General features: G+C 25.4%; 1 protein-coding gene across 1 annotated transcript in view; it reads right to left on the bottom strand.

Annotated features, from left to right (window-relative positions):
• Nucleotides 1-2450: 2450 nt before the first annotated feature.
• The window catches only part of LOC145829681 (unconventional myosin-X-like), a 32007-nt gene continuing 8138 nt past the window's right edge, over nt 2451-26319 (bottom strand). The window contains exons 7-44 of the mRNA XM_082937537.1: nt 26132-26145; nt 25982-26066; nt 25707-25810; nt 24919-25048; nt 23434-23552; nt 22822-22968; nt 21818-21918; nt 20409-20568; nt 20173-20241; nt 19760-19842; nt 19539-19644; nt 17702-17782; nt 17520-17644; nt 15500-15614; nt 15029-15190; nt 14636-14833; nt 14415-14549; nt 14016-14294; nt 13611-13853; nt 13412-13495; nt 13258-13338; nt 12906-13112; nt 12351-12526; nt 11569-11772; nt 9650-9783; nt 9119-9264; nt 8461-8667; nt 7879-8046; nt 7708-7815; nt 7226-7572; nt 5522-5735; nt 5305-5441; nt 5085-5205; nt 4844-4956; nt 4304-4460; nt 3978-4139; nt 3397-3572; nt 2451-3194 (exon numbers count right to left, since the gene is read on the bottom strand). Coding sequence (XP_082793663.1) covers nt 3041-3194; nt 3397-3572; nt 3978-4139; nt 4304-4460; nt 4844-4956; nt 5085-5205; nt 5305-5441; nt 5522-5735; nt 7226-7572; nt 7708-7815; nt 7879-8046; nt 8461-8667; nt 9119-9264; nt 9650-9783; nt 11569-11772; nt 12351-12526; nt 12906-13112; nt 13258-13338; nt 13412-13495; nt 13611-13853; nt 14016-14294; nt 14415-14549; nt 14636-14833; nt 15029-15190; nt 15500-15614; nt 17520-17644; nt 17702-17782; nt 19539-19644; nt 19760-19842; nt 20173-20241; nt 20409-20568; nt 21818-21918; nt 22822-22968; nt 23434-23552; nt 24919-25048; nt 25707-25810; nt 25982-26066; nt 26132-26145 — 5552 coding nt within the window. The 3' untranslated portion in view covers nt 2451-3040. The remainder of the gene's footprint in view (nt 3195-3396; nt 3573-3977; nt 4140-4303; nt 4461-4843; nt 4957-5084; nt 5206-5304; nt 5442-5521; nt 5736-7225; nt 7573-7707; nt 7816-7878; nt 8047-8460; nt 8668-9118; nt 9265-9649; nt 9784-11568; nt 11773-12350; nt 12527-12905; nt 13113-13257; nt 13339-13411; nt 13496-13610; nt 13854-14015; nt 14295-14414; nt 14550-14635; nt 14834-15028; nt 15191-15499; nt 15615-17519; nt 17645-17701; nt 17783-19538; nt 19645-19759; nt 19843-20172; nt 20242-20408; nt 20569-21817; nt 21919-22821; nt 22969-23433; nt 23553-24918; nt 25049-25706; nt 25811-25981; nt 26067-26131; nt 26146-26319) is intronic.

The raw sequence follows: 26319 nt of genomic DNA on the forward strand, positions 1-26319 counted from the left end.
TGCAATTTAGTAACCTCGTGCAACTTTGTCTTCGCGCAATTTAGACCCGTTCCAAAAATATATATTCTTTGACTTAGAATTTTAGTCTTATTAAGACTTATAGTAAGGCCGAAATCCGAGCATGCCGATGAAAACTGACTTAGTAGGGTGAGCCACGAGTGCAGCATCATAAGTAAAGAGAAGATCACGTATTGTGACAATCTTAAGACTTTGCCCTGCTTTTAGACTTGCAAGATGAAAAAGTCGTCCCTCAGGTCTTTTATGGAGCTAAATACCAGTTATCGACAAACAAAAGCATGCTTTAGTATCATTGAAAAGAAGATTTCAAACAAAGTTGGAATTTCCTTGCTTTACCCTACTTTTGATTTGAAATGAATCAAAATCACTACCATCATATTGGATGGTTGCCCTTGTGTTTGTGTGAAAAGACTTCACAACGTTAAATAGATTTGAAGGACATCCAGTGTTCAGAAGTATAGGAAGTAGGCCTTCTCTACTTTAGTAAGAATGTACTTTAGTATTCTGATGTAAAAATGCTAAGTGATAAGTTGTAGTACTTTTAGGATTATTGATAGAATAGTTTAAACTATTCTAAAGTAAAATAATATAAACAACGAAATCCATTTTAATTAGATTTAGCTATTGAACAACAACGTTTTAATACAGGAGGAGTCGGAAAATTGCGGCCAGCTGAGCGAGCAATGATTTCTAATTCGCGATGTACTTTCTAGCTATAAGCAACTAATGCAAAGAAAATCAAGTTTAAGTTTTTTAATAAAAATTTACAAACACATGAGTAAACTATGCTGCCTGTGAAATGTAAATTCAACTTAAAATTTACTTTAAAAATTTTTTTTTGTCTTAATTTAAGAAGTAGTACAACTGCTCGTGAATTTTTTTTTTCCTGATCCATAAAGATCTTTTTTCAATAAATATGGCCAATACCTCATAAATGGCTGCAAACTCCTATTTTTAAAGATACTTTATTGTTTAAGAATACAGAATGTTAAAAAACTCGTTTATATTTTGTTGTTATGTGAATTTTATTAATAATTGTAATTTTGAAGAACTTTTTAACGATAAACGAACTGAATTTACTGACCAGGTATACATATCCTACCAATTATTATTATAATCGACAATTACTCCCTAATACTTATTAGCAACCATTATACACCTTTTTCACCTGGGTAGGTGTCAAAAGTGCACGAGAGTCACTTTTACACGAAGTCACTAATACACGGAGTCACTATCGAACTAATATTTTTTATACTTGCGGTAATTTTTTATTTAAGTTTAGTTTGTGATGAATACTTTACTTTTTATTTGGTTAATTTTAATTGTCTCACACTTTAGTTTATCTTAACTTAAGCTATAAAATGTAAATCTGTGCAAAAGTGACCCGTCCCCGTTTTACCTATTTAGATATAAAAGTTTATGCTTTTACATTTTTTTTTCTAGATAAAAAAGCGCACTTCTAGTTTTATCAATGTTTAACTTACTTAGTTTTCAGTAAGCCAAATTGAACTTTTTTTAGTTGAAAATTAAGGTCTGCTTGTCGATTTTTGTTTGTTTAATTGTTGTTAATAACCCATAAAATCTAAAAACAGTTAAACTAGTATTAGTCTGAAAAGAATTTTAGTTTTACTAAATTTAGCAAAGATCTAATTATTGAAACTTACTGCAATCTAACAAAAATATTTTCACAGGTTGATCCATACCCCTGTTACAAGCTATTTTCCTTTATTTATATATAATATAAGCAGTTAGAATATTTTATAATAGAATTCAAATTTTTTGTTCACTTAATGAAAGGAAAGTTACTTAGAACTTGTAAACCTTAACCCATTAATTATATATACAGAACTTCTTCAATAAAAACAGTCAAACTTAAGGTGGCACACACTGTCAAACATTAAAAAACTACACAAACGGTTATATACAGTTCTTTCGAATTTTTTATTCAAGTTAAATAAGATTGAACGTACCTACTGTTTCGTTGTAATATATAAAACACTGAGTTGAGTATTAGTAGCACTTTTGTTAATTGTTGTATTATCTTTATAATATTCCTCATTTAATAGTTTACTAATAACCGGAAAAATATATTTGTTAGTTTTTATAAAAAAATCAAACCGAAATGCCGACTTGAAACTGTGTAAAGCTACAATTAATTGTAGTTTAGTATAATCTAGATTGAATTCAGACAAAATTTTACTTAACTTTCTTATCTCAACAACAAACATCTTTAGTAATAAACTTTTATGTTCAAACTATGAGTAATATCTCTAAATACTAAGCCTAATAACTTAGATAACTTAAGATTAAAAATTTCATAAAGTTTATTAGTTTGTATACACAAAGGAACTAAATTGTTAAAAAATCAAAGCGTTATAAACTTTCGACACACAACTAAATAAGCTTTGGTAAAAAAAAACAGAAAGCCTTTGAGCAAACACTATTAATTTTTCTGATTGTTTATTAAGCACAAAAAGTAATACATTAAGCTTTTGATCCATAAGTTTTTAAAAAACACACTTATTTACAAGTTAAAATTTGTTTTAACAATCAAAAAAATAAAAAAGTAATGTTTCTTAAAAATTTAGTACTTTGTATAATAAGTTTATAGTGTATATTGTTCTACTTATTTTAAATCGGGTCTTTTTCTTAAGCTTCAAACTACGCAAATTGCACTTAATAAATGTTTTTGGACAAACGTATATTAATTAAAAAAAAAAAGTTGGTTGTTTAGAAATGCATTCAAAAACAGAAAAGTCATGTTGGCTATAGTTATTAAATAAAATTAATCAACTATGATTTGAAACTTTTTAAAAGGCCAAAAAAGAAAGCATTTGACAAAAATCAGACACAGCCAAGGCAGTTTTTTAATTTACTGATGTTTTGAAAAAAAGTTGTTTTAGTTTAAAACAAAAAGTCTTTAAAATATCTTATAATATAAGTTGCAAAATCTATTAGTAATTTAACCAGTAATGTACTTAGATTTTTTTGTGTTTCCATTTTATATATAAGTTTTGTACTGTTAGTGCTTGCGTCTATAAAGTGCTTGAACATAAGAACGCATAAGTTTGACGATTTCAGTGACGTCATCAGTTGTAAATCTCAACTCTCCACGATGTTCAACTTGCAACTTGAACTGGCCCATATTCGACTCACTTGCTCCGAACGATAAAATACTGAAACAATATTGTTTTTAAAATGATGTTCATTAAACAAATTTTAAGTTTTAAGTTAGATGTTTGAAAGTCGAAACAATCAAATGGCACACCATAAGGTATAAACAAAAAATATCATTTTAAAGAACAAGTTTATCTTACTTTTAATCAAATTGAAGCTTGAAACAAGTATGTTAGTAGTTTATTTACAAATAAAACTAACTTTTTGTATGAGAACTCTTCAAGTCTTGTTGGATGCCCTCGTTTGTAAACAGAAACTCCTGAAGTATGGACAGCTAAAGTAAGAATAGGATCCCCGAACTGCGAGTCGTTATTTTCAACTTTAAAAAGACTACTTCCGTATCCAGTCCAGTGACGGGCTAACTCAACATAGTCACGCTGAAAGAGTATTTTGATACAAGAAATACACATAGGAAATTTAAGGTAGACATGTAATTTTTTTTTGTAGTGTGCTCAATTTAAAAAATATATATAACTTCAGATTCTAGAATAAAAATGACTAATGAGACCTATCTACAATCTAAATAAAAGGTACATTAAATAAATAAATAGTTTTTTAGAACAAATACAAAACTAAAATGTATAACTTATTAAAAAAATTTTATAATTTATCTTTTTTTATTTACCTAGTTATACGTTATTTTAATGAAAAAAACTGTAACTATTATAAAAGCTCTTTGAATACTCTAACATTTAATTAAAACTTGTTCGAACTTAACAAAAAAAAAACCTACAAAATACATTTAAACATATTTATTAGGATACTTAATACTATTAACTAACAACAGCATCTTCAGGAGTAATTCCTTTGCACTTTCGCCATCTTTCAGCTACATTTGACTGTATGTCATTCATTTCTTCGCGGAATAACGTCATCTTAGCTTCTTGAGATTCACTTTCTTTTACCTTTTTTGTACCTCGTCTCCGGAACGTATTGAATATAGACTGTTGTGTAATTTCAAAACTAATTTATCTTTTTGAATTTTTGAAATTTCAATAAAGCAACAAAAAATTATTTCGTAGCGATATCTATGTAATAAAAGTTTTCAAAATAGAGTTTAATTATATGTTTCTTAACAAGAGTTTACTGTTTTATATCAAAAATTTACCGCTCTCTTTCTGGGAGACTCTGCGATAGTAGCAAGAGACCTTGATGGAGAGCTGATATGTCTTGGAGATCTCCCCTTTGTTCCTTCTCTTGTTTTTGCTGCTAAATCGTAAGCATGAACTACTCGACTGACCGGATAATATTTGTGGAAATCATTCCTAATAACAAAAAAAAAAACGTCTATCATTTTTGATAAAGTAAACAATTTCTGAGTAAATATTTAATGTTAAATATAATATACAAAATGTTTTGAAAGTATTTGGAAGTGACAAAAAAGGGGCTAAAAAATAAGGTTTTATTTTAACTTTAAATAATTCTTATTAATTAAAGCATAAAATAGTAACCTATTTCTTTTTTGTTTAATTCAAAAGTAAAATGCATCGTTGAAAAGGTGATAAAAATAAAAAGTGATATCGCTTACAACTACCAAAGACTCATGCTAATATCAGCCACAAAAAAAGTTTAATAAATCACAAGAAAAGCTTCACTAAACTATGAAGCATACTTTTATTAAATATATATCACATTTAAACAAACTTACTCAATACTTTGTAAATTATAATCCCCATGAGTAAACTGCATCCTTAAAGCTGCAAGCTCTCTTAAAACATCTTCAGAGGCAGGAAACAATCCTTGAATAACTTGTTCATGTACCTGTTAAACAAAAGAGCTAAATTCAAACAAACTAATTTAACATTTATAAGATAATGAATTGTGTACATATTAATCAGTAGAGTGTGTAAAAAACGATTTTAACTCGAGTACTAAGATAAAAATCTTACTTCTTCAAACACGAAATGGTATTCAATTGAGTCCTCAGTCAGATTAATTGGGTCAAACACACATCGTAGTTTGAAATAAAAGCACCAATCTTCATTGTTTGGGCCTCGTAACATATTTTCTCTGAAAAAAAAAAACGGTTTAAAATAATAAAAAAACAATTTTTGATAAACCTTGATTTTATATTAATTACTAATTTTATAGTTTGAAAGTTGTTTATACCTTTCAAATTTAGCTATAAGATCTGCCATATAGATGTTTGGCTCAATTGCTCTTTCAATTTCATTGCAATGTTCAAAAAGAGCAAATGTGTTTAAGTTTTGTTGGAGCTGCATGCCTCGGCGGAGTTTTCGAACAACCTAAATAAAAAAATATTATAAGTAAGTTAAAGAATTCAAAACTTTATTTTCAGTATATTCACATTTTATTTATAACGAACCTGTCCGGCGGTAGTACTTGATCTAATTGAAATCTCACAAGTCGCTCCACCAAGGCAACTGATCTTTGTAGTAAGCTCTCGTAGCTGGAGTATAGCAACAATTTCGATAATTGAAGGGACCTGCTCTCTTCTTCTTGATGGTTGCAGTTCCAGTGCTTCTTCGCCATACTCAGCATAAATTGCTGCTTGAGATTCTGGATACTTGCTTTGAACTCTGTTTTGAAAGTGTTATAGCTATTTATACTTATTTTATATAAAAATGCGTTAGTTTTTAATTTTGTTCTAAGATTTTATTACAGTCTTAGTTAAAAAAAACAGTTAATATTATATGCTTTTCATCGATAAGCTTATATAGAAATTTTAAATAAGAACATATATTTCTATACCTTTAAAAATTCATTAAACATTAAATTAAAATTTCTATTGAAATACGCTTATAGGAATGCATAGTTGATTTATTTTATGTATTTCCTATTTTAATTTAAAAGCATGGTGCAAGACAAATATGAGATTGTATGAGTTTGTTTTATAAGATAAATTTTATAGATAAACAAAAACATAAATTTTACTCAAAAAGTTACGTAGAATTTTTGAAGCTTTAAAATCCAACTTTTTAGGTAATGTTTGGTTTAGGTATGATTAGGTATTGTATTTTTTATTGAAGCTTACAAAAATTAAAAAAAGGTTCAATTTAAAGTTTGTGTTCTTTATATATATTTTACTCATGCTTAGTTATAATTGTAACTAATAAATAATCAAACCTTTAATTTTATGAAAGTACTTTGTGTAATGATTTACTTGTTTCAAATTTAGTTGTTTTATTGCAACTAGCAACAACTAAATTGTTTCAATAAGTTTTTTTTTAATATAAATACTTAATTATGTTTGTTTATAATATTGAATACATTTAGAAACTAAAAACATAGTTTTATTATCTATACTTTTTTTATGCCAAATTTAAGAAATACATTTTCTTGTTTTTTTAAACGAATATATTTAGAACTTAAATGACTTCTGGTATTAACTAGTACGTCTTCGTTGTAAACTCTTAATTTTTTATAAAAAACTATATATTTCTCAATCTAGATTAATTAACGGTTAAAATAGTTTCTGAAAAATTAATTTAAAATTAATTTAAACCTTGGCAATATACAATGTTAAAAATAATATTTAGTATTTTTGTTTTCTTTATGCTTAATGTTAAAAAAACTAAATAAAGCAACTTAAAAAATGAAAATAAAAGCCCTAGAACTTAAACTGTAAAAGTATATAGAAAAATAAATTTCTAAGGGAATTCAAAGCTTCAATAAAAACAGCTAGTACTATAGAAATACCTCAGGTCTTCTTCTAACTTTGTAAAGCAAATATACAAAAAATTAACTATAATTTTAATAAAAAAAGTATTCTAAACTAGTTTTTTAAAGCATTTAAGAATCAAAAAACTTTAGACTTCAAAACGGATTGACAAATTTTTCTACAACAAAAAAGTTATTTTGTTTAAATTACAGCTAAGCCTAATGTAATATAAAGTAGTTAAACTTTAAAGCTGAAAAGACTTCGTTTTTATATTAAAGAACACTAAAAAAGTTCAAAATTTTAGCTATTTTTTATTATTTTATTTGTAAGCACTGTAGATGTTGCTGTCCTAAACATCTCCAATAAAATAACTTATTGTATAAATCCTTTTAGGTACATATAACAAACCTTTCTAAGTGAAATTTTAAGTATGCAAGCACAGGACGGGACGGGTAGTAAGCGCAGCACATGCACGCCATTAGGTGCCAATAATGAGGGCAACCAGTCACGTGTTGCTGCTCACACACTTCATCCAACGACATCAGGTTCACATGAAAAACTGCAGTTTGTTTTATCAATTGCAAAAAGATTTCGTCTTGGAGAGATTTGGACCAATGACAGACGCGTAATAAGTCCTGCAGAGCCATTGCTTCGTGCTCAACAGATCCGTAACTTTCTTTTTCCATCGAAATTAAAACGGCGAAAAATTTAACTGCTTCATCGCGCAAAGTAAAATGATCATCCCTCGTTGGGACCTAAATGTATCAATTAAAGTTGTAATAAAAGCAGTTTTAAATAAAAATAGTTTAAACTCTACATAGGTAAACTCTAATATTAGTTTTTATAGTTGTAGAAGTATTTAACAAGGTACTTAATAAAGTCGGTCGAACCTGCTCATACGAAAGAGGTAGTAATGGTGATCGAAGTGGAACCTGTGTCTGCCGCATAATTGGGTGTCTTTTGTAAAAAACGTCAATTTCCTTATCTTTCTTTAGACACTAAAAAAAAATTTGAATCAAAACAAAATTAGTAACTAAGTAGCAAATAAAAAGCATATATACCTTGATTCTTTCAAGACACTGTTTACTTTTAGTAATTATAGGTGGCGTGTTGTCAATGACGGCTTGAATTTCGCTGCTCCATATATTTGCATCTTCTTCTTTTTCGCTGGCAATAAGAAGTTGGTGCTTTCTACCGTACACTGTAAACTCCCACTTTCCTGTTCTCTTCTACAACAAAGAAATGTTATAAATAAATCTTTTACACATACAATTTAACTAGTTGTGTTGACTACAAAACTTAATTAACTCTTATTACCAGGGAATTTTAGAAATAAAGTTAGCAAACACATTGTATCAAAGTTCTTTAACATTTAGATTCTAATTTGAACTAAAAATGCTCAATAAAAACATTGATTTTATTATAAAATTGAGATCGTTTTATGTTTCAAAAACAAGAATAAGTTATTATAAAATATGCATTTTAATGAAAAATTTTAAAAACTTTAAAACTTAATCTAAACTAAAATAGTAACAAAATGTTTTAACATTTTTCAATTATTAGGGCATACGTTAAAGTTATAAAAAAATCAAAATAAAAAGTTATAACTTTGAACTTAAAATGTGAATAATATTTAGACTTACAAAAACATTTTCATCTGGTGTACCGACTAAACACAGACTATTTAAACCAAATGAGCCCATTTTTTGCGAGTTGGCATCGGCAGTTTTATAATACTCAATCACATTTGACTTTAGAACAAAATACCTCCTTTGGTAAATACATTTTAGTTTGTTATAGACTACCTTCATCATCCAACCGTGTTGAATTGCAGAATCATGAACTTGTTTCTGTTAAATACTCAGTAATATTTTGAACTGCTTTGAGTTTTACATATGTTGATTACTTATGCTTGTATTAAAAAAACTGTCTAAATTCATAGAAATAAAAGTTGATACAGAAACTTTATTATAAGAACTAAAACTATTATGTTTTTAGTTGTTAGTTTTGTAAACAGTTTCACGAATAAAAACTTGTTAACATGATACTTTATAGATTTATAGAATATATAGTCAGTGTTATAGAAAGAAGCATCTGGAGAACTTTATCCTCTTAAAAAAAAGAAAACTAGGCAGTAAGGTTTAAATATAAAACAACACGATTTTGCTTGTTATAATTAAAATAACTCAAAAATATCAATTAACAAAAGTTTACTTACATAACAAAAAAAAAAGATTAGTATAGTAAAAATTCAAAAAAAGTTTTTAAAACGTAAGTTGCAAGAGAGCATTAGTAACTAACAAAGTTGTTTCCGTCAGAGGTGTGTGAAGTGGAAATGTATCTACTTTCATTAATTAAATTAATCCAATGATGCATTTCGTCAGCCATTTTGCATGAAAAAGAATACACTCTTTGAGATGTTGTTATAGAAAAAACATTTGGTTTACCTGTATTAAATAAAAAAACTGACTAGTAGATATGTTAAAGACAGTTTTACTTATTGAAAGTGTCTTAATTAAGTAATAAAGATGGATAAGTAAAGTATAAGAATACTTTTCTAAAAAACGATACACCGTAATACTTTATTTATGTTAGCTTTTAGCTGCAGCATTAAAAATATCTATAAGTAAAACTGTATGTCTGATTACGTAGCTTCATGTCAACATATTAGTCATTTTAAAGATTGCCAAATAATCAATTTACATACCAAATTATGAATGATTTTTAGATATTAAAGTCTAAAAAAACCAGCTATTAAGTAAATACTTGTTCAACAACTTTGTAAACAGTTTAGCAATGTTTGAATTATCTAAGCAGAATTATAAAGGAGACCTGCTTGGGGATTGTTTGCTGCTTGCTTTATGGTCGTTCCCTCGATTGTAGTCAATGCGTTTTTAGGATTTGCGTAATCGCACTCCATTGTTTGTAACTCATGATCACTACTTGAGTGAACTTTCATCAGAATACTGAATATTGAAAATAATATTCTTAAAAGTTGAAATATTTTTTTCTTAAAAAGTATACACATTGATTTGATAATTTAAAGCAATTCACTTTATAGTTAACAAGACTATTAAGTTAAAAAAGAAAAGCAAACTAAAGCTTAATTATTCTTTGAAACTGCATTTCAAAGAAAAAACATAAGTAAAGCTTAACTAGTTTAAACTAGTATTTCATAAAGTGTGCACTTGTTCATTGTAATGAACTTATTTTGCATAAAAAAATAGTTGCTAATTAAGAGTAACTCTAGACAAATTTTTGATTCAACTTTATTTTTGTAATTTTTTACATAATATTTCTAAATAAGTGTCAGCAAAATTTTTATAAAAATACATGATAAAAATAAAAATAGTAGTTTTTAAGAAGTTAATGCATTTAGTGAGCAAAAGTTTTTAGTTAACTATATGATGTGATAGTTTTTAAAAAAATATGAACCTCTGTACTAAGTTCAAATTAGTTTTTATTTGAAATAAGCATATTTTTTTATGAATTTTAGAATGGCGTCTAAGTTGACATACATTAATCTAATTCTAATGACTACAGTTATATTTACAAATACTTATAACTAAAAAGCGATATTCAAATAAATTTAACTGTTAGAGTAGTGGTTTAAGTTGTTAAATTATGTTAATTAAAAATGTTCTTTAAACAAAAAATGAAAAGTTAGTAATTGATCAAAAAAAAATTGTTTAGAGTTACATTTTATTTTTATTATATTTTTTTATAGTGTTTTTAGTTTTATATCAAACCATCAATTAAAAAAAAAAAATAAATAAATTTTGCTAAATATGTCTTTAGCATTAAAAAAAAAAAATCAATGAGAATAAATTTGTATTGATAGACGACAAAATATTAAGTTTTTTTATTAATTGTCCTTTGATATACCAACTTACTTAGATCTTTTTATTTTGTAATTTAACATAGTAAATTAGAGAGACGCTAATCAAAAGCATTTATTAATATTAGCTTTGTTTGAAAACTTGTTTTTAGAAGTAATTAACAGAAGTTTAACAAATTAACAAATGTTTTTTTTATAAAACTGAAAACACGGGGAAAGAAATTATAAAAATAAATTGCACGCTAGCTAACTAAATAAAAAATATAATTAACAATAGTAACATCGAATATAAAAAAGAATATATTCACGATTTTCAAACTATTTTAAATTATGTTATTAATGAAAAAATAAAACAAGTTTCAAGTAATAAATTTTATCACTTAAGTATGTTAGTTTATTTATTGTAGTGCAGACTATCATTTAACATTTGGAGACATTTTTATTTATTTTATCAACCTTTTTTTTTTGTTAATACAAGATTATAAAAAACTTTATTTATGCAAAAATATCATTTTCATACTTTAATGATATCATACCATAGAGCTGAAAAATACATTTAAACTAAAGTTTTTTTTGCTACTCAAAAAAAACATAAATCGTTTTATAATTAAATCCAAAAAAATAAAAAATAAAAAGCAAAACAAAATGTTTATGGGTGTAGTATAGTTTTTAAGTTTTCTTAACTAATTAAAGCTTACTCACTATTAGCAAAATTAACTATTTTTTATTATCAAACAACCTTAAAAAACTTGTTTTCATTTTTTATATTAATATCTTGTGTTTTTTAAATAAAATATAAATCATTTTTTAGTTAAAAATACCAGTAGATAAAGCTTACGTAAAGTTTCTTTAAGTTATACGATTATAAAAGGAAATCTTTGAATAAAGCAAAAACATTATAAAAAATACATACCTGTACCAGTCGTTCGAGTCTTCGGAGCTTTCAGCAGCGACTTGCAATATTTTGTTGTTGCTCATGACAATGTCGATGCCGTTTTCTTTCTCTGTGACGTCTGATACGTCAACGAATGATTTAATAGAGTAAGCTCCTCTGCATTTTGCGTTCTCTTCGTCATTGTCGTAATAACACATCTCAGTACTCTTTAGTGTGAACCATCTTGAATAGGTTTTATAAACATTAATTTTCTATCACAGTTGATTTATTATAAAGAGTAGTTTTTTCATTTATGGACACGAAAAAGTTTTAGCTCCGTCTTAATTTTTTTTAAATTCAATAATTTGAGTTATTTATTAATTATTATTAATTTATATATTAACAACAAAGTTTATAACCACGCTAAACATAAATAAAAATATTTTCACTGAGCTAACCTTTAAAAATAAGTTTATAAAACTTCAGAGCGTACTTACAATCATTAAATTATAAGTATTATTTACACTAGATCGCAGTAAAAACAGTTCTTTTAAAACGAAAGGCTTCTCAGTACCTTAGTGTTTTTGTTAAAAAATGAACAGTATTTATCACGTATAGGTATTAAATTGTTTTCTAGGCCACGTTTTTTGTCATTTCTAGGATATAATATATCGTCACTATAAATAACTTTGTGACATTAAAAAAAAACTTTACAGTTTAGTATCGAATTATTAAAACAATTAACGAAAACATAAAAAAAGATTAAGAAAAAAGTTCAGTTTTGAAATAAATTTATAATATTTTAAAATACTATATCTAACTTTTTCTGCCAGTTTTTACGTGGCAGTGTACCACGAAGAGACCCACTTCTTTCTTTTTGATCAGCTTTTTTGTACAGCCAACCACATTTAAGACTATCCTGTTTACTTCGGAATACCATAAACAGATTGTTGCTAATGGCACACCATCTCCTCTTCCATTGGTTCATCAAACCTCCCTATGTTGTTTTTATCAAAATAAAATTGTAAAAAAAAACTTGTTAAACTTTTAATTAAAACAATGCTTTACAACGTTGGTGAACAAATTTGAAAATTTTTTGTCGATTGCTAAAAGCTTATCAGTTTTAAACATTCAGATATTCTAGCAAAGAAGTTTTTTTTTTTTTTATTTACTTTTTAACTTTTTAAGTCGATTAAACAATTTTTTTAAATTATGCTTGTGCTGTTTTTATTTTTTTGGAATGTTAAAGTGTTAAAAAAATAAATTCTGTATAATTTTACTATATATTTTCAGTGTAAAAGTTAGTAAATAAAAGTAATACTTTGAAATTAGTATCAATTTTTTTTCCTGAGTTTTTTTTTTTCTTTTAAACTAACTTTCATTTCAATATAGGAGTGGAAGTAGACATCTGGAATAAATTTTTCTTCGTTTGCCTCACTTCCTGTAATTTCACTGCCAAGATCGCTGTCGTTATCAAACGTGGAATCTGTATAATACGAATCTGAACCGTCTTGTTCGTCAGACTCTTGTGAGCTTGACCCAAGATGATAATCAGTACTTCGCATATCATCTTGTTTGAGCACCTGTAGAGCAAGTAGTTAAAAATTATTTGAAGGTTGCAGTTAAAGACTATGCACCAATCGTTTGGAAATAAGTTTATAGTAAAGTAGAAGAAATGTTTCTAAAAAATCAAACTTTAGTCTTGACTTTATTCTAAAATGTTTTAACCTTTTCAACAACATTTTCTTGTTCTGTTTGTTCATTCAGCATACTCTGCATTTCTTTTTCAAAGTCTTCGAAGCCTAGATCCTTTAAAATAAGTTACATTACTTTTTATTATGTGAACAACTAAGTATAAATAATCAAACATTTTTTAACAAACTTTCATAAGTTCAATATCTTCTTCTTCTTCTTTTGGTTTTTCGTATATAATTTCAGATACAATTAAAGGTTCTGGGACAGTTTGCTGTTAAAATTTTATAATCATGTTTGACTAAAAAAGTTTATTTGTTCAAGTCTTTAAGTTAGATAAAAATAATCAAAATTCAATTTGCTTAAAAAAAGCTTCTGTGTTGACATACTTGTAGTTGGGTAACAGCATCAACTCTAGCTTCAGCTTGTTTATGCATTTCTTGAATTTCTTTTTCAAGCTGAATAATTCTTTGCATTTCTTCTTGTTCTTGTGATCTCAAATTACTAGTAGAACTGTCAAGACTTCCAGACGTTGTTCCTGGTTCATCTGATTTTTTAACAGTAGAATAAGCGCTGTCGGTCTCCGCTTGTTGAATGACTGCATCTAAATCGTCGAGGACAAGTTGTTGTTCCTAATAAAAAAAGCTTTTAAGTTTGAAAATTCTAGTTTTGCAAAACAAAGTAGAAGAATAGAAAAAATAAAACCTAGTTAATTTTTTTATAGTATACTGTGTGATTTAAAATAATTATAAACTTATACTGAATATTGTGAAAACCATTAACAAGGCTCTAACTTGTTTTATTTCAAAAGAAGACCGGTTTTCACTGGAGCTGACATTTTCAAGTAAAATCTCAATATTATTTTTTTCGTTCTGATGAACTTTGGTTGACATTGAATCGGAACGAATCGGCGGAGGAGGTGGTATTTTTATTTTATTCTCACTTGCTTCTTTCAATGTTGGTGCTGTGGCTTCGGATATTGAGATTTCATCTGACAGCTCTTCCAAAGAAGTTTCTAGCAAAAATTCTGGTGGCTCAGGAAGAATAAGACTAGATTTTTGTAGATCTTCATCCTAATATGAAAATATTTTAATATTTATCTTATGGTGAACCTACAAGTTTAAAAACCATAAATTAATAAAACAAAATAATTATTTGAAACTGTATTATTTTTTTTCACTAAGAATACTTACTTCTTTTTTATTTGCAATTCTTGCAGCTTCTTCTTCTTCTTCCTTCTGTCTTATTTCTGCCTCTTCTTTTTCTTTTCGCTCTTTTTCCATTTGCTCTTTTAAAGCAATAAGTTGACGATGTTTTTCAAGAAGAACCTTAATGATAGACAACAATAACTCTTTTTTTTCTTTATTTTAAAGTATTCGATTTTGAAAACTGTGTTAAAAATAATTTTTGTTACCTTAAAAACTTTTCTCGCTGCGTAACCTCTGGTGAATTTCTGGATTGTTATTGCCGCATTATTTCTTTTGCGTTCACGTTGTCTTTTCTCTTCCAAAAGTGTTTTAAATAGTTTTCTTGCTTTCCGACCTCTTTCACACCTTTGCAATGTAAGCACAGCTTTTTTAGCTTTTTGGTACATACACCGAGCAAGAAACCCCTACAAAGTTTATTTGTACTTTAGCAAGTGTACAATTGTTCTAATGTAAAAGAAACTGATTAAGTAAAATAAAGTTAATTTAAAAAAGTACAAATAAATTAAAGTTTACTCAAACAACTGTAATAACAGTTTTTGAAGAAAAACAAAATATATTTTAAGTAGGAAACATTAAAATCTTAATATTTCATTACTTACTCGAACAATTCTTTGAATAACAATGTTGCTTTTTAATATTTTAAGATACTTTTTTCTTTGGTAATTGCATCTGATTAATGATTGTACTTTGACCGCAGCGTCATAAACTTTTTCACCTCTTGCCTTTTCAAGTAATTTTTCGATACCTTCTTTCATGAAAGCCTTAAAATTATTATTTTTATTTAGATAATATTGTTATATCTAAAAAGTTGTATAAGCCTTAAAATTATTATTTTTATTTTAGATAATATTGTTATATCTAAAAAATTGTCGTTTCAAATTCAAACTTACGTTCATTTTATCTATAAATAACTCAACACTATAGTGTTGAGTTATTTATAGTTTTGTAATATTATATTTTTGTAATTTTGTAATATTTTTTTTCTAATAGTGCACAATTAGAAAAAAATATTACAAAATTTAAAATCTAAAACAACAAAGTAAAAGAACAATTTAACAAATTTAATCAACCTTTGTTTTCCCCATTCTCCATAAGTTTCTTTCAGGTTCTACATAGTTTAATATTTCTTGGCAGTGATTTTCAGGGTTTTCAACCAGCTTTCCTTTAGTTGAAATCATCCAGTACCTAGAAAAAACTATGTAGTTCGTTAAAAATCTCGTGAAAAAAAAACGATAATCAAATTAAAAAGCTAAATAATTTTAAAAGTTGACTAAAATAGTTAAAAAAGTAATGTTTACACTAGATCGTTAAACAAAAAAAATTTTCATAGTAATAGTTATTCATAGTAAAACTACTATTATTACGGTTTGGTTGCTGTTGTAAAAGTGTTAGAACTTCTTGGTAACTACAATAAGAAACTCAAAAATTATTAAATTAAGGAATATATACCTACTACAAACACATTTCAGTAATAATAAACATTTTTGTGAATTATAAACTAATTTAAATGCAAACTATTGTGCAAACGTGATTATTATTTGTAAAAACTAGTTAAATAGATACAAAACTAAGTTACTAACAAAAAAAAAATATCTAAAATTAGTAAAAAATAGTCTACTAAGATTATAAAACTTAGTATTTTTTGTTTAAAAAAATTGTTGGCTACCTTACAATATATAATGCTGCAAGCAAATAACCTCCACTATAACTTTAATTATACAGTCGAGTTGTAAAATAAACTGTAATATAATGATAACTTAGTTTTAAAAATTTCGTTATAGATTGTTTCCAAAAGTTCTAAATACTGTATAGAAAAATTATCCTTAAAAGTTATGCTAAAGCTTTTTAAAGCTAAATTTTTAGCTTATGTTTAACTAACAAAAAGGATGTTGTTCATTGCTAAAAATATCTTCAGTTTTTTTATCGAGTTTACAAAAATTGGGCGCCTGTGTTTCGTCTAGTTGATTTTAATAGCTTTAAAGTGTATTAACGGTAAAGTCTTAATTTTCCAGTCAATTAGACTATAAAAAATTATTGAACTTTAAGGATGATTTTTCTTCAATAATTTTTTACTTTTTATCACTCCCTAAAATAAATTAACCATAAACTCATGTTTAAAAGAAGCATAGTAAACTTAATTTATAATATGTATTGCTTACACCGCCTATGCATCATAAGTAGCTAAATAAATAAAAGTTTTGATAAGTCAAAGAAACAAGCTGTCGAAAGTTTTTCAGTAACCTTCACTTTGCACCTTCAAAAACCTATAAAAGCGTTTAGACTTTGTTAATAAACTTGATAACCTTAGTATAGAGGTAAATTAAGTTTTTACTCCATTTTAATTCATTGTAAAGCAAGTGAGAAAGTAAAAAAACTTAAGACAGCGCTATTTGTCTTGGACATGTTGTTAAACTGTTCTGGTGTATGACCCGATAACCGAAAGGTTTTTTGGTGCACCAGGTCCTTGTACCAAACTTTTTGAGCGTTTTTTGTCATTCAATAAATAATACATATTTACAAGGGCTAATAAAATAGTATATGGTTATGAGGCTAGTCTTCAGAAGTTTTAAATAATTTTCATTTGGATAGGTTTATTCATAGAAGAACTTCTATGTTTAAAACTCACTTTCTTTTTTGTTTAGTTAAGATTAATGGTTAATAACAATTGTTAATAATTCAAGAGTATGAAGCGCATATAGGTAGTCGATGAAAATATATTTGCGCTAAACTTTTTTTTTTCACTTATTTCTAATTTCTGATACATCAATTTTTTTGAAGGTTTGACTATTGAAATTAACTTTAGAAGGTATGATAATTGACATAAAAACTAATATTTTTTGTAATCATAAAAGTTTATTGATTCAGTCTTAGGTTTTTATTTTTAGTCATGTCCAAAGTCCAATACATAACAATATTATTGTTATAAAGAAATTTTAAGTGATTGTTCTAAATAATTTTTCAGCTTTATAAAGATAAAATGCCATAAAAATAACTTTAAAAATTAACCAGCATGCTTTTAATTTTATCTTAATATTAAATTATATTGGTATAGTAGTTTTTTTTTTATACTTTAATAAAAGTTTGAAAAACCTGTCCCAAAAATCTTTGTAAGCTCGTCTAACTGGAAATCCTGCTTTCCGGACTCTTATAGTTTCCAACATTCCTGAATAACGGAGCTGGTTCAACACCACATCAGATTTGAACAATTCTGGTAACTATAAAATTGATTGATTAAACTTTATCTAAACTCTAAAAGTATGCTAATAACTTACTTTTTCCACATTTGGCTTGATGCACCTAACGAAAAACGGGTTTGCTGTCGAAAGTTGTTCCATTAAACTGTGTAGCGATTTCTAAAAGAAGTATTATCAAATAAAAATAAACAAATATTTTTAAATTAACTTAAAAGTTTTAACCTTTTAGTTTATAAACATTTTATACTTAAATTAAACATAAATAAAAATAATTGATTTAATAATTTTTATAGTATTTAAGATTTCAAGGTATAACTAAAATTCTTAAAAAATCCAAAAAATATTTGCTAAACTATAAAGAGTGTAAAAAAAGAAGTTATAAAATATATATAAGCTAGTAAAAACGAGTGAAAGTCACTGTTTATACCAGGATTTCTCTATCTTTTTTCATAAACGTCCCTGTTTCAAACAACTAAAAAATAATACCCCCGTTCATTACAAACCAAACTACATCTAATACAAATTAATTCCTAGCTATTGCCCCCTTTTTGTCCAAAATTTAATACTTTTACCCTTTTCTCTTCTGCCCCTTACTATTTATTGCCCCCTGACTTACTAAAATCGCCTAAAAAGATAAAACTTGATTTTTACATATATATTTTAGACTTTAAGCTACAATACTTTAACAAAGTTATTTAAAATTTTGTTTATTTTTATTCTTTTTGAATGCGTACTCAGATAACCTTTCTTTCATTAAGAAAAAAATATTAAACTAACTTGAACTATAACTAAAATTCAATTTTGTAGTTTACATATAAAATTACTTCTTTTTTCGTACCGTAAATAAAGCTTAGACTTTAAAACGCATATGTTAAGAAAATATAAAAAGGACTTTATTCTTTTAGACGTAACTAATTTTTGATTTTATTGCTTAAACATTCATAATATTAATATTTAGCAAGTTCTCTAAATAATTTTTAATCAATTAAAAGTCGTTAGATTACTCATTAAAATGCTTCCGTCGTATATAAAAAAAAACTTTTTATAAGATTATTTAAAATAAAAATTCCTAAACTTAGCTTAGTTTTTAATATTACCTCTTTTAAAATGTCAACGATCTAATATCTTTTTAATGCTTAAAAAATTTGAATTCAGTAAAAAACCGTAACACGAAAACCAAAAATGTTTGACCTTAAACGTATATTCTTTAAATCCATCGTTAAAAATATTAAATTAAAGTTATTTATGTAACAAAAAATTAACTAATGAGTTAAGTAACAGAGAATACTCAAAATATAAAATGATAATAAAAGATATATTTAAACTATCGAGTTAAACTTTATGCGTTTGAAGTATGTTCACGATAGTTTAAAACTATGAAAGTAGGATTTTTTTTATTTAGTCTGTATCAAAAAATAATCTTTAAACATATAAAATTGACCATTTTTGTGTTTGTTTATCGTTATTCTTTTGCTGTTCAGCTTAGTAGAGTTATATATGTTTTTAAATCCGCTACTATTTTAGTTTATTATTTGATAATCAAAAAAAAAGTCTAACTATCAATTAAAAATATACTACAACTAAAAAAATTGATTCCCTTAAATTTTAATAACAAGTATTTTTAATAAGTTTTATAAAATAATTGACTATTTGTTTCGACAACTTAAACAAAGTATATTTAACAAAAGTAAAAAAGTAAAACTATATGTATACAGAGCTTGGTTTTAAAAGTTTAAACAATCGTAATTCAGCTAGGTATTTATATGCTATTTTTAATTGTATTCAGTTTTTAGCTTTTGTTTTCAATAATCATAATGGTCTTTGTCATTTTTTACCTACTATATATATATTTTTTTAATGGCAAACCACAAAACCGATATATGACAAGCAAAATTTCAGTCAAGCATCTGCTTACTTTGAACTGTCCCCCTGCTGTGGGTTGTTGTTTTCTTCTTCCTTTTCCTTTTGGTTGATCTGATTCAACCCGCGTCTTTTCGAAAAGCTCGTATATCAAGTCACAACTGTTAAAAAAAAATAAAGCTAGCGAATTTTATGATTTTTTTGAATAAAGTTTAATATATTTTATTAATATACAGCTAGTAGTTAAAGTTTTATATTAAAATTTTTAAGATTTACCTTGAATCTTTCAGTAGTACAAGTAAATCGTCTCTAAAAGTGTCTCTGTTTTTTTCTAAAAAGCCGTCAACATTGTACATTACCTGAAAAATTAAGTAGTAAAATAAAATTTATCCGAATTAAACAAACTATACAGGTTCAAAAACCTTGAAATGAACAAAGACAACTTTTGTTTATCGTAATGGTTCATAAATAATGTTTTTTTTTTCTTAAATTCAAATGAAAAAAGGTTATTTCACTGTACATAATAACTGACTAACTCATTAAACAACGTTTTAAATTTTGTTAATCTAAAATGATTTTCTGTTTTTCAAACTTTCAAAATACATAACTTAAAGGGTCATTAGTTTATTATATTTTAATAAATATTTTAAAATAACTATATAAATGAAAATTATCTAGAGAAAAAAAACCTCTCCAGCATAATGTTTTATTCCAAATTCTTTTCCAGTAACCCTTGGTTTCACATAGAAAACGTTTTTCTAAAAAAAAAAATAATTCTTATTTCTCACATGTTTATTTTAGTTTTTATCTATTACTACACAAGTTTTCTGGAAAAAAAAATTAAAAACTAAATTAACATATAATAAAAAACTTGTGACTTAATATTTGACATTCATATAGATTAGTTAAAAAAGTATGTATAAACCTTGTGTTGATTATGAAGCTTTTGTAACAAAGATGCATCAGTTCCTTTTGGAAACCGACTTTCTTCGTTGATAAGTGAAATTAATCCGAGATTTTTTTCAACTAAGTCTAAGCATTCGCTATTGTCCATCCATTCGACTTCGCACCAGTCAATACCTTCTCTACAGTATTGTTGAGATAAGTACATTAAAAATAGCAACTTGTTTAGATGATTTAGTCTAAAAATCACATTTGTAACAAATAATTAAAAAGATAAATATCTAGATTAAGTAGGTTTATGTATAGATATATGCTTGTGCACAGATGTTTTTATTTGAAGTTTTGATTGTGTTTATTATAAGAAAAATATTTATCGTTTTGCGTCAAAGCGATGAAAATTTAAGTGTAACTTGATTATTAATTATTTAAAGGTTTTAATACTACCTTTCTTTATATGACTTACTTTTAGTCACGATGAAAACGCTTATAAAGCTTATAATTGTTAAAATATTTTTGATCATCATCCATAAAACTTTCATCACAAAAGCTCAAACTTTATGAAATATTTTATTAATCAAAAAAATCATAACAAAACAATTTAACTAACCTATTAGTTACAAAGTTTTAAACAAAAATAATATTTAGTTTATTTATTCAATGCTAGCTAAAAGAGACGTTTTAAATTATAGCTAATTTTTTAAAAATTGATTTGATTTAAGCATTTAGTTTACAATAATAAGAATTAATGGTTGCTAGATAATTTTGATTTTGTAAAGTCAAAAGTTGTGTATTTTGTTTCTAGATGTGTTGACCCTTCCAAGAAAACAAATACCAAGTTTATTAAACTTTATTAATATAAAGTAAAACAAAAATACATGTTTTTAGCTGTATAATTGAACTATTTATTTAGAAGTTTAATAACTTAGTTTAAGTAAAAAAAATGTTAACGTGTTATGTAAAAAAATAAAGTTTTAATTATACACATGTAATCTTTTTTTAATAGTACTAACTTTGTTGTTTAGTATTACAAAACAACTTTATGGTCAAAAAATAGAATATTAGTTTTAAACTATTGAAATCAAGAATAATCTTAAACAAAAAATCGAAGCTTGGCATTTGTATTCATAAGTAAACTTTTAATTTTGTTTTACAGGAAGTTAAAACCTTCAAATTGCTGTACATCTCTAAAAACACTCTAAAATGCAAAAATATTATTTTATTAATAAACTTATTTTTTAACTAACGTATATTGACTATAAAATAAACTAAAGCACAGAAAATATTAGATTTGATAAAAATTAAACATTTTTATAAAAAATCATAAGCTTAAATAAATATTAAGTCTTTTTCTTTTTTAAAGAATGTTATTATATTTTTGGTAACCTTATACAGTTAGCTTAACTTAATTTATTTTATATCTATTAAACAAACCTGCTGTATTCTATTTGTTCTAAGCTAAAAATATGCCTATTAAAATATTCCTGTAGTTTTTCGTTTGCAAAATTGATACAAAATTGTTCAAAACGATTAACCTGTTTTTAATTTACATATGTCAAAAATAGTGAAAACTATAATAAATTTAAAGTAAGTGATAAAAGTTTGTTAAAAAAAATACACTTTTAAACTAGATAAACATTGTAAAGCTAAAATATTTTAAGAGTGAATTTATTTATTAATTTATTTGAAAGAGCTGTAAATTTCTTTGTAAGTTCAAAACTAATTTCAATTTTAGAAAATATAAATAAAATAAAATACAGCATAACCAAAGTTGTCAAACAAATATTTGAATTAACTTTGATTTAGCTATTTATTTTTTTAACCATTGATTAAATAACTTAGACTAGACCTTTTATTAATTATAATTATAATTATAATCTTTAATTAATCTTGTTTGTAGCAAAAATGTACCTATTTAAAGCACAAAAACTAAGAAAGGTTTTTTTTCAAAAATGTCAGTAGCTAAACAAGTAAATCTTTTTGAGTAACTATTTGAATTTGATTATTATTCTTATAAAGGCCAGGAACTTAATAACTCTTTAATTTTTACCATTGATATATAATTTATATGGGTAGTAATCTAAATGTCTGTCAGGTATATTTTTTGCTCTACATGAAAAATACAAGACATATTTATTTAGTTTTTTAAATATATTCCTAAATACCAGTTTTTTTTTATAATTTTTTAATAACTTTTAGTAAATTATGAAAGCCATTAAGAAAAATTTTACAATTTTTAAAATTTTTGTGATAACCAGGTTTCAGTGCATATTAGTATAAAATATGTTTCCTTTAACTAACTTTTACAAAGTCTTGTAACTTTTTATTGTTTTTTAAGCATAAAAATAATATTTGACATTGATTGATCTAAAAACGTTAAGCATTAATAATATTGAGTTTACAGTAAATGTTTAAAAAAAAGATATAAACAAGCTTACTTGAAAATTTTCAAATCCAAATATGTCTAATATTCCAATAAAATGAAAATTATCTGGTCCTTTAATCTTTGCGTTAATTTTTGATATTACCCAACGGAATAAATTAGAATAAAGAGCCATTGAAATTGAATCTCTTGAGGCTCCAGCCTAAATAATTTTTGTCGAACGTTTTTTTTTTTTTGAACTTTACTGTAGTTTATAACCGCTTAGTTATCATTCACAAAAAAAATTTAGAGTGTTTGTGCAAAAATGTTTCATTATAATAGTTCAAACGACTCGTTTTTAATTGCTTTCTAAAATTTTTCAAATTAGCTATGAAATTAAAGCCTTACAAAACTAAGCGTATACTTTTAAAAGTTTTTCTACTGTCTGAAAATTTATATGTAAGTTTTATATTGTACTAAAAGTATGTACATATTTTTTAAGACTTTAAAAAAGAAATTTACTTTGAATAACATTTAAGAAAGATAGAAAATAAAAATTTTACAATTTTCTTAAATATTTCGTACTTACAAAACATCCACAAAAAATAGGTTAAACTAATTTATTATAAAATTGTAGTTTTCTAAAAATAAAAAACCTTTTTTTAATTTATTTTAAAATGTAAACTACCTGCTCTACGCTTTGGGGTGATGTTATATATTCCCCTCTAAGTTGAATAGTTTTTTCTTTCATTACCCCTTCCAACCTTTCTCCTTCAATTCCAAGTAGCGTTGAAGCTGTTTCTATTACTGTAAAAAAACGAGCACTAAACAAACAATGTTTTTATTTTTTACAGCATTTTTTCAAATAATAACATTGTAGTATAACTCTAACAAAAATTATAGCTTTTAAGTTTAAAAAGTATAAATATAAATTTAGGTTTTCTATATGTTATTTCAATTTTATTAATCTATTTTAACTAATAAACTGTACTGTAAAAACGTTTTCTGTATAAACTTACCGTTTTATGTTTCATTGATTCCATTGAAATTTAGTTGCAAAGTGTTTAATATAAAATTAAAACTAAAATAATTTGGAACTTAATTGCAGAGTGCTATAAAATTTAAAAATTTGTACGTAAAAGAAAGAATGTTCAAAGAAAAATAGACGTAATAAAATTGAGAACCTTTTAAAGCATGCGTTAGTTGCAAGAAAATAAACATAGTATTTTTTATTTTTATTAGGTAAAACATTTAAAACTTTAAAAATAAAAAAGTCTATTAAAAGTTTTACTAAATTTTATGCTCTACAATTTAAAATTAATCTACACGCAGTTTCAAGTTAAATTACAATTTTTTGTAAGTGCTATACCATAAAAGGTAATGATTTTTATCTATCGTTTCATTTGTTGGTAAAGGATCTAAGTTCAAAAACTTACAGATACAATTTAATTTTGGAGTTTTTACAAGTTTAGCTTTTTGAGAACACCAAATTTATTTCAATTTTGTTAACTTTAAAAAATATGATTTAATATGAAAAGAAGCTAATCCAGTTTTACAACAAACAAACAACTGTGAACTATGCAACTCACATAAAACTAAACAATGAACAACATCAAACATTTACTTTCCATCTACTATTCAAAACATTTTTTACCTTTTAATTTAGTTTCATGAAGTAGTGCTTTACCTTAAAATTAGTTTCTTTCTCAGATAATCAATAAAATGACAAGTTTTTTTTAAGTTTTAGCTTAATTTATTGTTTTTGTTTCAACCAAAGCTACTACTTGTCTATTAAAATTAAATAAAATTATAAATTAAAATTTGTTTATTTTTAAAAAAGTAGTAAAGTTTTAACAGAAATAAAGTCAATTTAAACTTACATTATTGATTACAATTAAAAGAGTATGAAGTAGGCAATCTAGTATTATTTGAGAAAACTCTATTTTAAAGAGGAAAAACGATTTATCAACTGTTAAACAATTATTTAGAAAAGTAATTTTGTTTATAAAAGTACAGAAGCTTCTACAAACCAAAAAAACTTTCCACAAGAAAGTGTTTCCTATTTAATAGAATTCTAAGACATTTTAAAACTCTGGTATTTTATTGCGAAAATGTTTTTTGTAATTTGTTTACTGTGCTTAAAAAAAATATTATATACAAAAACATTGCTCACCATCAATTTGAGCAACTTGAGCTCCACCGGCGTTTACGAATTCAACGTTTCCGAGATAAAGTATTCCGGACAAAACACTGAGAAAATCTTCGCGTTGACCTTCTTTGAACCCCAATACTTCTAGCGCATTCTATTACGTTACACTTCAAGTTGTGTATTTAGTTTAAACTTTGGACTTGTAGTTTAAGGTGAACTAGATATTTAATCTAAGTACTTGCTTTAATGTGTTTGTTTATAGAATTAATAGAAAGTTTAAAAAGTAAATACTAGTAAATTATGTAAAAAATATGCAACCGTTACTAAATTATGGTTTCATAGTTTTTTAATTATAATTTTACTGAAATGAAAAGTTGTGTAAAAATTTCGACAACAAATTTCAAACTGAAGTGTATTAACAAATATTTCTACAGTTCTATACTTGCATCTTTAATAATTTTTATTTTTAAGAGAAATTTTAAACACTTGTGTAGAATAATAATCTACTTTATTAATAAAAAGTATATCAATCGAACTAATAAACTTATCAATACATAAATGAGAAATATACTGCAGTTTTATTATAAACATTTAATTACTTAAGACTAGATTTCATTATTTATAAAAACTCAAAAACTTTTTATCATTCGTTAAAAACTTCAATATGAAAAATTACAGCCTTGTCTATATTGTTTCTGGTCATTTAAAACTTTAGAAATTCTTGAATATGAAACGGCATATGAAATAAAATGAAAACTAAATTTAAGTTTTTTGTTTTTTTAAGGTCATTAAATTTTTTTTAAACAACTAACATCTAAAGCATCCCAATCTTCTTTGTCGTTTAAGGTAGGATCACTAGTGCAATTTGATTGGTTTAAATAGTGAAAGTTTTCAGGCTCAGTAAGTTTAAACTTTTCTGTTTGTTTGTTTATTAAAAGAAAAAGCAAAAAAACAGTCTTAGTTTTTAAAATATAAAAATTACTTCTCTAATAATTTGAACATTTTAAAAGTAAAAATTTAGCTAATACATTATTAGAAGCTATTTGTAATAAAACCTATTTTTGAATTACTGTAAAAGTATAGTTACCTTTTTCTTCTTCAGATAATCCCCGAAGTATTTGATAGAAAATGTGGTAGCTTCGTTCACCTGGGTTTTGATGAACCACACGATGCTATAAAAAAAAATACAGGTTTACAGTTAAATAAAAACTGAATAAATTATAATAAAAATGCTCACCTTTTCTAAAAGATCTGTTGCAGAAGTAATTGAAATTCAGTTGTCAAGTGAAGTGTAAGTTTTCCATGTAAATAAAAATTACTAAATTTATTAGACCTAGTATTAAAGACATATAAAGCATATTAATTATATATTAGATTTTTTTAGCTTTTTAATCTTTAACTTATAATTAAGTGTTTATCCTTAAA

Source organism: Thalia democratica, chromosome 2 (assembly GCF_965202585.1).
Source record: "Thalia democratica chromosome 2, ktThaDemo2.hap1.1, whole genome shotgun sequence".
Classification (NCBI taxonomy): domain Eukaryota; kingdom Metazoa; phylum Chordata; class Thaliacea; order Salpida; family Salpidae; genus Thalia; species Thalia democratica.